This window comes from Tasmannia lanceolata, unplaced genomic scaffold (assembly GCF_043159265.1).
Source record: "Tasmannia lanceolata isolate RefF3 unplaced genomic scaffold, GAP_Taslan_0.1 ptg000023l, whole genome shotgun sequence".
In the NCBI taxonomy this organism is placed as follows: domain Eukaryota; kingdom Viridiplantae; phylum Streptophyta; class Magnoliopsida; order Canellales; family Winteraceae; genus Tasmannia; species Tasmannia lanceolata.
Window position 1 is genome coordinate 24,248,110 of NW_027518700.1, and position 12,724 is coordinate 24,260,833.

The window sequence follows — 12,724 nt, forward strand, 5'->3', positions numbered from 1 at the left end:
CCATCGAGGCGTTCTAGTTGGTAGGCCCTGGGTCGAAGTGCTCGAACGACTTTGTACGGTCCTTCCCATTTGGGTGCGAGCTTACCCGTGTTGCGGGGGTCTGATACCTCTGCACGCTGTAGCACCAGATCTCCGGGTTTTACCGAACGCTTTTTTACCCGGGCGTTGTAGTATCGTGCCACCTTTTGCTGGTAGGTGGCGGTTCAGAAGAGGGCTTGCTCTCTTTTCTCAAGCACGAGATCGAGGTTGTTCTGGAGGAGTTCGGAATTTCCCTGCTCGTCGTAATTCGCGGTGCGGAAGCTGGGGAGGCCAATTTCTAGCGGAATGACCGCTTCGGTCCCAAAGGTTAAGCTAAAAGGGGATTCTCCAGTTGCGGTCCGTGGTGTTGTTCGATAGGCCCAGAGGACGCTAGGGAGTGCGTCCAGCCAGTTTTTTCCGGCTTCTCCCAATCTCTTCTTGAGACCTTGTAGCAAAATCCTGTTGGTTACCTCGACCTGCCCGTTGGCCTGCGGGTGTGCTACGGAGGCGAAACGGTGTTCGATGCTTAGGCTATCACAGAATCTGCCAAATTCGGCGCTTGCGAACTGGGGACCGTTGTCGGTGACAAGGGTCTTTGGAATGCCGAAACGGCAAACGACGTCGTGATAGAAGAACTTCTCCGTCGCTTTGGAATTGGGTTTCACCACGGCTTTGACCTCAACCCACTTGGTGAAGTAGTCGATGGCGACGTATAACATTGTATGCCCCCCGGGGGCCTTGGGGAATGGTCCGAGTATATCCATGCCCCACATGGCGAAAGGCAAGGGTCCTGCTATCGCGGTGTACGGTGTAGCCGGTTGGTGGGGGGTGGTTGCGTACCTTTGGCATGGGCTGCATTTTTTTGACGAATTCCTTGGCGTCCCTAAGGACCGTGGGCCAGAAGTAGCCGTGCCTTACGATTTTCTGGGCTAGGGTCCTGCCGCCTCCATGGTCTCCGCAGATCCCTTCATGTACTTCCCGTAGCGCGTAGTCTGATTCGGAGGGTACCAGGCATCGGAGGTACGGCCATGTGTATGACCGTTTGTAGAGCCTGGGCCCGTGGACCACGTAATGGGCGGCTCTTGCGGTTAGGCGTCGGGCTTCCAGCTTATCTGCGGGTAGTATACCGTCTTTCAGGTATCGTATGATGGGGTCCATCCAGTTTGGCCCCGGTGGAATCTCCAGAACTTGTATCTCGTCGATGCTGGGGTGGGGCAGGATTTCTGTGAGCACGGTGCCGAAGTCATGGGTCTCTTCGGCGGCCATTCTTGATAATGCATCCGCTCGGTTGTTCATGTCTCGCGGCACCTGGAGGATCTCTACCTCTCCCATCCCCTGCAGTTTCTCTTTTACCTTGTGGAGGTATTTTTTCATTCTGAAGCCCTTGGCTTCGTATATTCCGTTTACTTGGTTAACGACAAGCTGTGAGTCGCTATAGACTTTCAACTTGCCCGCGCCGAGCTCCGCGGCTAGACTTAGTCCTGCTAGTAAGGCTTCGTATTCGGCCTCGTTATTGGAGGCTTTGAAATCCAACCTGAGGGCATATTCCAGTGTGAACTCTTCTGGGCCGTGGAGGACCACTCCCGCTCCGTATCCTTTATTGTCGGCGGAGCCAACAACGTGCAGGATCCAAGGGGTTTCACTGTTCTGTTCCGAGGGGTCCTGCATCCCGTCGTATAGACCGAAGCGGGAGAGGTCTATGCCTGCTTCTGCGGGGGTCTCTAAGACCTCTGAGGTGAACGGGGATGCCGTTTCCCTTTCCCACTCATCGAGGATGCCGTGGGCGTAGGGTTTTTTCATTTCTAGTTTTACCTCTCGGATTTGCCTTTGCAGGTCCGCTATTGGATCCAAGCTGGGCGGCTGTGCCGAGGTTGCAACTTCTTCTGCCCGGGCCAAGGGTGGTTCCCGGAGACGGGTATCTTGGACAGGGGGGGCGCGGCTGTTAGTAACCTGTCTCCCGCTGCCTCGCTGGTGTCCCCCAGCTGCGTGGGGCAAGGGGCTATTTGTTGATGGGGACGGCGTTCTGCGAGTCTGCGCTCGCTTTCGCCAGGGATGTCGTTCCCCTGACTGTTCCTCGTTGCCTTCGTCGTAGGCTTCTGTCCGGTCCTGTGTCGTCCGGGGCTTTTCTGAAGCTGGAAGAGGCAAACGCTGGAGTAGTTCGTTGCGAAGTTCGTTGAACATCTCCATGGTGGGGACCATCTGCGGCGTGCTAGAGGAGGGTCGGGGTCGGTCTGAAGGCGGTGAGTTTCGCTCTTGGGAGCTTGAGGAGCTGGCTTGTGCGCGCTGGGCCTGACTCCTGGTTATTACCTCTGTTTCTGGCTGTTGGGTGTGGTTTCTCATCGCCATAAGGCGTTCAGTTACTCGACGAGTCCCACGGATGGCGCCAATATGATGGCGTCCGGATCCGGGTCTGCGATCGCGCGGTCGGTAGAGGGCCTCCGCGGGGTCTGCAATCACAAACAAAAGGGGGTCAGGGGGTCCGGGGTGGGTCCCGGACGACCACTTCGACACCCAAGTCAGATCCTTCGACCAGTCAATATAAAGAACAGCTAGAAAGGGAGGGGGTTTTGATCAGGGTTACCAGGGCCGGTGCGCGGGGACATTTCTGGGTGCATAAATGAGTGAGTCGGAGGGGACTAGCAGGGAGGGCAGGATGGGATTCCTGGCCTCCTCTGTTGTTGCCTCGCCTCTTTTTCCGGTATTGCGGGGTGGAGGATGAGTGAATTCCCTGCTTTCGGGGGCCAAAAGAAAAAGGGGTCCCTTTCTTCTTCCTTTCCCTCCCCTTTTAAAGGGAGGTGTGCGGCCCTTTTCATCATTATGGAGGGAAAAACTTCCTTTGCAGGATTGGGCCGTCCCCCTGCCTCGCCGGCGCGCGTGGCTTTGGCGGCCATTTCCTTCCCTAATTTGTGATGATGAGGCCTGGGTGGTGAGAGGGTGACACGTGTCATGAATGTGTGGTCTTTGTCGTTTTCCAACACCCTTCTTCATGATGGTTGGGCTTTGCTCGTGCATGGATGACACGTGGCGATATCTGGGAGCGTAGCCGTATTTGTGCCCCATCAATATGTTATTATGGATGGATGGATGATATGTTATTATGGTTGTTCTATTTCTCTGTCTTGGATGGATGGTATGTTTTCATGGTTGTTATGAATAGCAATGGTCCTACTAATCCAATGAATGGTACAACTCTAGAGTGAGTTGGGGATATTTGTCAGGCCTTTATGGATAATTTTGATTCTCTTTATCTGTGCATGGGACTAACACTGTGTTTCAAGTGGTTGTCGCTGCTTTCTACAGATTGTGTTTAAGTTAAGGATAGAAAGGTTCCCATTTCCTTCGTTGCGGCTTCGTCATGGTGATTAACTTCTTCATTTCCATTTGCATCTCCTTAAGTTTCTACCTCAACTGTTTCCTAATAGCTTTTTTTGCAGGCCAAATATGTCTTATCTAGATGCTGTCCTTCCCGCTTCCAGGAGTCCTTAAAAATATTTTGGTTACATGATGTGCATAAGAATTTGATAAATGAGACCCCATTCAGAGATTTGCTACTACACAAGAACCTCGAGGATGTCGAGTTGCACAAGAGGATTTTGACGACATTGGTGAGAAAGTGGGATCCAAAGCGGAAAGCATTTAGATTGGGGAGCATTGTAGTTCCTTTTCTAGTTAGTGATGGAGCCAAAATATTAGGCTTAACTATGAGAGGGGAGAGGCTGCAACTAGATTGGGATAGCATGACAAGGGTGGATGGTTGGAGGTTTGGGCTTCCAACAGCCACCTTCGAAGAGGTCGTAAATGTTATTCATGCGGAAATGGATTCAAATGAAGAAGAGTCGATAAAGTCGACAGTGAAACATGTGATCTTGTTATTCTGCAGTACTGTCCTGTTCGCACAGAGGGATCACAAGGCATGTTCTTGCCTATTCCCTTATATTGATTTGGGGACTATAGGAGATGTTGTGTGGGCTTATCTCGTTCATGAATTCTTGGTCAAGTCCTTAAATTCACATGCTGCACTTGGTGGGAAGGGGCATATATTGGGTTGCTCTATCATTTACAGGTAATTTTCCATTCATGCCTTATAGTTACTCTTTTCTAAATTATAGGAGTGCATAAATAATGTAGCGTGATTTCAGGTATGGCTATTTGAGCATACCACGTTCTGGGTACCTGATTACCCTGATGCTTATCCACGTCTATTTAAGTGGATCGGTGAGGATACCAAGAAGACGGAACATAGAAAGTTGATTGACCGTGTTGGTGATGGGATGGTGAAAGCAACAGAGGTGAGAGATTAATGTTAATTGGCCGTTGTATGTATGTCTTGCGTGTTGTTTTCTTACATTTGTATTTGTAATAAAAAAATATGACATTTATTTCAGGTGGTTCTGATGGTTGAAGCTATGGCGAGGGAGGAAGCCCTACTGCTCGCCCAGGTTCAAGACGACGTTGTTGGTGTTGTAGAGGATTCAGTGGGGGATTCGATTGGGGCAATTGTGCCTACAGTGGGGGATACGATCGGGCCAATTGTGGCATGTAAGGGGAGAGAACGAAGAAGGAGAGGGATGAAAGTAAGAGAGGGACTTCTGAAAGAAGGAGAGGGATGAAAGTAAGAGAGGGACTTCTAAAAGAAGTAGAGGAATCTGCATCTCATAGTTCTTTGTTGGAGACAATAGTGAAACTTGAACGTGAAGTGAGGGAGCTAAAAAGTCAGTTGAAAGGGACAGATTCATTGAAGAAGAAAGGTGTACAGTTATCGGGTGAGGAGGAGAAGGTAGTGAAGGATAAAAAGAAAGATGCTCGAACAAAGAAGAAGCAAACAAATGAAGATGAACAAGTGGATAAAACATGACATATTGAAAAGAAAGATGGGGACGTTGGGATAGGGAGTGATAAGGGGCGTTGGGAGGGTGGATTAGTAGAAGATCTGAAGACGATGGATATTGTAGAGTTTGGGTATGATGTTGGGAAAGATGTGGTTGTTGATCCAATAGACCAGATCTATATTAATAGTCAAATTACAGAGGATGACCGGGAGGCTGCAGCTAATATAGTTGCTATCTTGCTCGACACTCCCGAAATGAAGAGTAAACAATGAAGCATTGAAAACAATGTAAAGCAACGTCGAAGGCGAACAAGACCTAGTAGAGCAATGAGATCACCATATTACATAGGCCGGCGAAAATTCAAGGATGCTCTTGGTAAAGTCACCAGGCCTGCAGCAAGCAAGGTCGATGCATTGGCAGCGCTATAACCTTGGTAAATTCCTTATCACTTAGATTGTGTTGGAAAGTCCGTTTCATTTTTTAGAACTCTATCTTGTCCGATTAAATTCATAGATAGGTTGTTTCAGTAGAATGATCTGAGCTAAGGTCCATAGAGGGAGATGACTTTTTACTGGATTTGCAGTGACAAAGTCATTGAAAGTGATGGGTACTACATGTGTAAAGAAGACTTGCTTCTACTAAGCGATCGTAGAGGGTGGTTATCATCTCCGGTAAGATTTTATGTTATTTGTTAGATATGGTTCATTGAGTAACGTAAAGAGTGAGCGCACATTTCTTATTAAGTTCCTTCTCGTTGACCAATGGTCTGTTCTGTAGATCGTTAATGTATATACCGACTACTTGAACTTGCGGGACGAATGTTGGTGAAAAGAACAAAAGGGAGCATGCATTTGCCTTACTACCCATCTAGTTGTGAGATTAAAGTGACTTACAAGTAATGATTTTTGTATTTGAAGCTGCCGGCAATTCTAACATTTGTTTTCGTGGTTGCAGCAACTTATAATATGCGATAGATGTGAAAATCCCGAAGCATGTTCCCGATTCGTAAAGCGTCTAGAGAATATCCCACTTAAAGAGCTAAGAAAAGAACTCATTCTAATCAACATTGTAAAGACCATTTTTTGACACTCTCTCAATTCCTTAAAATTTGAATTTTAGACCGTTAGATCGTATATCGAGGATCGAGATCATCGATCCACTTTAGACCAACCCTTGATCCCGAAATAGGATCTCTTATTTATCCTTGATCTACTTAGATCAATCGGTCTAGAGATCAATGGCTCTTGTTAATCTATTCTATATTTGTTTCGGTAGCTTGGGGATTAAGTTTTCCTCGGAATAAGAAATCATTTGAAACATATTAAATAAGAAAGTACGTCATATTAGGGGAAACCTACCTTCATTAAATGAAAATCCAGTAAAATATCAAGAAAGGAGGAGATAAATAAGATAGGTTGGAGATTTGATCTCCACTTTTGAGGGAGATCTTGCACACCTCTTTTGGTGGGATAGATTGATTCACTTAAAATTTAAATTCCCTAATTAGTAGCAAATTCCTTTATGGAAAAAATCTTGTAGTTATAAGATTTGGCAACTTACCTTTATTGCTAAACTCTTTTGGTGGGATAGATTGATTCACTTAATTCAAATCCCCTAATTAGTAGCAAATTACTTTATGAAAAAGATCTTGTAGTTATAAGATTTGGCAACTTACCTTTATTGCTAAACTCTTTTGGTGGGATAGATTGATTCACTTAAAATTTAAATTCCCTAATTAGTAGCAAATTACTTTATGGAAAAGATCTTGTAGTTATAAGATTTGGCAACTTACCTTTATTGCTAAACTCTTTTGGTGGGATAGATTGATTCACTTAATTCAAATCCCCTAATTAGTAGCAAATTACTTTATGGAAAAGATATTGTAGTTATAAGATTTGGCAACTTACCTTTATTGCTAAAATCTTTTGGTGGGATAGATTGATTCACTTAATTCAAATCCCCTAATTAGTAGCAAATTACTTTATGGAAAAGATCTTGTAGTTATAAGATTTGGCAACTTACCTTTATTGCTAAACAAAAAAGAAGGAATATAGGTGATTCCCCATATCATGCCAAAAAAAAAGAAACCCACACCCTACTCTTGCTTCCTTTATATATTACCTATATTTGTCCTTACCTTAGTCTCCTTGCACACAATAACAGTAGGAAGAAAAGAAGAGAAGAAAGAAAATGAGAGAAGAAAGAGAAGTCCTGTAGATCCTTAAGAGAAGAATTCACTTCCTTCTACTTTTCGTGACTAAACAAGTAAGTACCCTTATTACCTTCCTTGTCTTATTGTGTTTTTTCTTGGTCCCAAAATGGACCAGATTTAACGATGTAATGAGTAGTTTTCCTTGGTCCCGAAACGGACCAGATTTAACACTGCTTTTGTGTGTTATTGTTGGTCCCAAAATGGACCAAATTAAGCGTTGTTTTGTATGTGTTTTCCGTCCCATAACGGGACAGCAACTCAATGTTTTCGCGTATGTATTTTCCGTCCTAAAACGGGACAGCAACTTAATATTTTCGCGTATGTATTCTCCGTCCCAAAACGGGACAGCAACTTAATGTTTTCGCATATGTATTTTCCGTCCCAAAACGGGACAGCAACTTAATGTTTTCTCGTATGTGTTTTCCGTCCCAAAACGGGACAGCAACTTAATGTTTTCACGTATGTATTTTCCGTCCCAAAACGGGACAGCAACTTAATATTTTCGCGTATGTATTTTCCGTCCCAAAACGGGACAGCAACTTAATGTTTTCGCATATGTACTTTCCGTCCCAAAACGGGACAGCAGTATAGTGTTTCAGTATGGGTGTTTTTACGCCCAAAACTGGGCAGCAATATGATGTTTTTATGTACGAGTTTTATGCCTTTAAACAAGGCAGCTATTAGTGTTTTTTAGTGTGACGGTTTGCTCGAACAAGGCAGCAATATGGTGTAATTAAGAGTATGCGTGAGTCCCACTACGGGACTGGATCAAGATTAATTAGTGTACAAATTTTTAGCAACTTGAACCTAGTCTAAACTGCCATTCTCTATACTCAACTATGTGACTTCAGGATCGTTGCAGTCTACTCTCTAACAGGAGCCATCTCATCCTACTGCGTTTGTAAGAATAAGGCAGGTGATAGCTAACTTTGCTCGTATGGCTTTTAATTCATGCAACAAGAATGGTGAAGTATCTAATTTTTATGGTTTTCTAAACTATGCTATGATAAATGAAATTTTGTCTCTTGTATTACATGTTGGAAATGGAATCTGATTTCTAATAAGGAATTATCAGTTTAATTGTTTTTATCATATGAAATAACTTGGAAGTCGAATGGAAACATAAGGATTATCCAAAGAGGAAACGGGAAAGGGTGATGGAAAACCATTGAGTTATCCCCGTAAACAAAGGTATACAACTTGGGGAAACGCGCAACTCCTAGTTGATGTCGGAATCCTACGGAGACCAAGAGTCCCTAGGCGGTATGATCTACCGTAATAAGTCCACGCGGAGTCGACCGTGTCGGCAAGGGCAACAAGCTAGTGGGAGCTGGAGTGTCCTAGGTTTAAATGAAATTGATATGATAAGAATATGGTAGATTTATAATTGCTCCTATTTTTATTAAATAATTCTATTTCAGTTATTATTACATTTGTTCACCCTAAATGATTTTTCTATTCAGTTGCAGAAGATTTTGGTAAACCATTATTTTGGAAAATTTCAATTGTCTTATCTATAATATGGATCTTGATGTGTTGTTTTAAATTGAATTCTTATACTGGTTCAGTTTCTATCATTCTGCTGACCTTATTTTCTCTCCAGGACTAGAGAATTCTAATGAGGGTGCATTTGCGCACAAGGATGTCTAGGAGCGTAGGATGATGGGAGCAAATAATTAAGGAAGACAATACCCTTCGTCAACCCCTTTGAATTTATTTTAAATTGGCTAGTTCGAGACTCTACTTAATTGAGTAAATTGGTTTTAAGTTAAAGTTATTGTAAGGAGACGTTTTGGAAATGGAATAAGAGAGATGGCTATTTAATTTTCATATATGGTTTAAAAAAAAAAATTATGGGTATTTTGGCAGGTGTTTGCTTGTAGCGATCCGGTCATGGAAATCGGGTCGTTACAAACATAGATTTGGTTCATTGGGTTCTTCTACTCTTGGAAATGGGTCAGTGTACCTTCGCTTTTTACGACTCTCTAGTCGCTCGCACGGATCCTAGAAGGGTGCAACCCCTTGTGAGTACTACCCTAAACTTGTTTCGTAGGCCAAATATTAGTTTATGCTGACTACTGGGATAACGTACTGAATTATTGATTTGTAGGTTGATTACCTTGTTCAATGGTTCAAAAGGGTGAAAGATATTGATATAAGTGCATTCCCCATTGATGAAGTGGTTGTTCGGCCCATACAAAATAACGGGTGATGTAACTTCCAATTACATGAGTTAGGAAAACCTATGTAAACGATTAATTCTTATTGTTGCATATTCTTCATGTTTTGCACCCACGATTGTGGGCTGTTCGTTTTGAAAGAGATGGAATACCTCAGCCGTGACGCTAGTTTGGATTTCACCCATAAAGATATTACGGCTATGCGAACTTCTCTATTTTCTGAAATGTTAAATGGGGTGTATGGGAAAGTATCCATTTAACTTTTGGGAGGAAGTGATGTTGTAACTTTGTATTGTAATTGTTATTTTGTTTCGTGGGCATGATTTGTAATAGTGTCTTGTTTCATGGGCATGATTTGTAATGTAATTGTTGTTTCAGTTATTTTGTGCTTATTTTGTGCTTGATACATAGCGATGCATATCCATGTCTGCAGGTTTAATTTGTGAGTTCTGTAATGGAAATGGCTGCAAAAATTATATATAACCAACATTATAAAACACATTTTACACAGTATTAACAAGAAGACATTTTGTGGGGAAACAAATGAATTGTTTACCGGGACTTGGTAATTGAGAAACACCCAAATAGCCTCCTCATTCTCACTATCTATGCAACAGGCTTAAAATCACAGTCGAATCATATGGTGTACCCCCGAGCCCCCAATTGAATCTTCCGAGTTCCGAAACGGATTTCTGAACGTTTCATTCCGACTCCCGAATGATGCCCAGAGGGGAATCCAAAACTACTGGAACTGCATAGGGAGTCCGAATGAATATTTGGACTTCCGAAACGGAATTCCGAATGTTTCATTCGGACTCCCGCATGATGCCCAGTATGAACCCAAAACTACTGGAACTGCATCGGGAGTCCGAATAATTCTTCGGACTTCCGAAACGGAATTTCAAACGTTTCATTCAGACTCCCGAATGATGCCCAGGGGGAACCCAAAACTACTGGAACTTCTTCGGGAGTCCGAATGCATATTTGGACTTCCTAATCGGACTCCCGAATGTTGCCCGATGAACCTTCGGAATTCCGATTCGTCATGCGGACTCCCGACGGATGCCCAGATTGAAGGCCAATTCTACTGGCATTAATTCGGGAGTCCGAATTAATCGTCGGACTTCCAGATAAGACTTCCGAAGGTTCTTTCGGACTCTCGAATAAACCCAGATTGGAGACCAACTCTATACAGAGAGAGAGAGAGGATAGAGAGATATAGAGATAGAGAGAGTTAGAGAGAGAGAGGTCAAGATAAACATGGCAATAACGAAACAAAAGTGTTCAAACAGTTGTTCCAATATGAACAAGGTGTATCCAATAGCAATTAAAATTGTGGTTCCAAACAAAATTGTTCAACTAGTTGTTCCAAAATTGTGGTTCCAAAAAATGTACAGTTCCGGCCAACTAGTGCCTACAACAACGTTTAATTTTTACAATTTCCGTGTGAGTAAGTATCATGTGTAGTAACAAGGTTCCCAAAATCATTGCCACTTTGTACAGAAAAACCAACAACTCCATCCCTAAGTAAAGAAAGGAGGTGCGAAGGACACTCTGGACCTACATGAGAAAGTTGCTACAATCAATAAAATGATGGGTTTAATATGAAAATCATATCGAGTGCGTAATAATGAAACATACATGTTCTGTGTAGGTGCCGATGGACCGATGGGAGTCATATTTAACTAACGATTTACGAGGGGAGGATTTTTACATGTTCTTTTGTTATGTTCAGGTTCCCCACATGATTTGCAGTTGTGATGTTGTCCAAATTGCAGCCCTCTCTCTATTCGTACTTTTTTGGGTCGTCCGGGCTGTCGTCTTACTCGCGGTGGCAATAGTACTAGTAAATCATGGGATGGCTCGGGCCATTGTGTTCAATCTAAAGTTGGATGAATCACCTCCTCATACGTACTCCGATATGTTGAAGCCAAAAACCAATCCTGGCAGTACTTATATCGGTCAAGCTTATTTAATCCCATAGCTGCTATGGCATGCTCACACAGCAATCCCATCGTTTGGAAAAGACCACACGTACATGTTTTCTTCTCTAAATCCACACTATCCGTATGAGTGGATGAGAGCACTTCATATTCATTACAACTACACGTGCGGGGTAGAAACTTACTGCCAAACGAACATGATCTGTCCAACCACTTTTCTGCTCTATGAGTTAAATGAGTTTTCCAATGTAGCCCTAGCTTTCCGGCGAAAGTGGAAGAAGTCTTGTACTTTCCATCTAGTGTGATCAACTAGAGCAGCAATTGGCAACTCCCTTGCGTCCTTTAATACGTTGTTGAAGCACTCTGCTGCATTAGTGGTGAGCACATTCCACCTGGCCCCTTTAAAATGTACATTAGCCCAATTTTTTTTAGGAATCTCAGATATCCATTTCTCTGCTTTTTCATTCTTTACTTTTATAAGTTCCATTGACTCCTTATGGTCACTCTCCCTTGAGGCATATGCCGCTCTCGAAAATAGTTTACAAAGTTTTTTACTCTTAAAGGTCTTCAATAGATTGGCATTGAGGTGACGAATACAGTAGCTATGGTATGATCCCGGTAATGCTTCAGTAACAGCTCTAAGCAGACCCTTCATCCGATCGGAGGAAATCGTAAATTCATTGTTGTTTTTGTGTACTGGCATCACCCTCTGGCAGAGTAAAAGAAGAAACCATAGCCAACTGTCAAAGTTCTCGTTCTCAACGACAGCAAAAGCTAACAGAAATAATCCACCATCACCATCTAGAGTTGTCGCAGCCAATAAGATTCATTTATATTTCCCTCGCAAATGTGTCCCATCAATTAGTATCAGGGGTCTAACTGTTCGACTGAACGCACAGATGCTGAGGCCGAATGACCAAAATAAATGACCAAATGTGTCATCTCCACTACCCCATAGCTGCCGGGTTCGGTATACACGCATAATGGTGCCAGGATTACATCTCTCCATCTCCTGAGCATATGCAGGAAGGATGCGGTAAGAAGCCTCCGCATTTCCACACATAATTTCATGTATAATGACCTTCGCATTGAAAGCCTTCGTATAGCTTAAGGTTATACTCCACTTATCCTTGACGTATGCTCTTATCAAACTAGGTGTCACGTCTCTTGGACGGGGAAATAACCCTAGGCAGGTTTCAGCTGCCCAAGATGTTGTGGCAAGGGGATGATCATTACCACTCCTCATACTTAAGCATGTATGCTCTGGCACAAACCTGTTCACCCTAACACAATCCAGGTAATTTGTCCCGCTGATTCTGAAAGGACAACTTTCATTCTTGCATCTAACAGCATACTTTGTAGGTTTTGAGTCTACTGGGACGAATACAAAACGCCTATCAATTGCATACTCTCTAACTTTGTTCTTAAATACTTTTAAATTCGGGAAGATTCCTCCCACCTTCAACTCCTCAAGTCATATTCTCCCCATATTTAATTCATCCACAACCATTTCATCTACTTCCATCGGCTCCCTTGTATACG

At 43.4% G+C, this 12,724-nt stretch overlaps 1 protein-coding gene across 1 annotated transcript; it reads right to left on the reverse strand.

The window, feature by feature from the left end:
• Positions 1–11,405: 11,405 nt before the first annotated feature.
• Positions 11,406–12,428, reverse strand: LOC143855957 (uncharacterized). The gene is made up of 2 exons (XM_077366000.1): positions 12,080–12,428; positions 11,406–11,983 (listed from the first exon to the last, which is right to left on the reverse strand). The coding sequence occupies exons 1-2, from the start codon at positions 12,426–12,428 to the stop codon at positions 11,406–11,408; spliced, it is 927 nt and encodes a 308-aa protein (XP_077222115.1).
• Between the last annotated feature and the right edge of the window lie 296 nt (positions 12,429–12,724).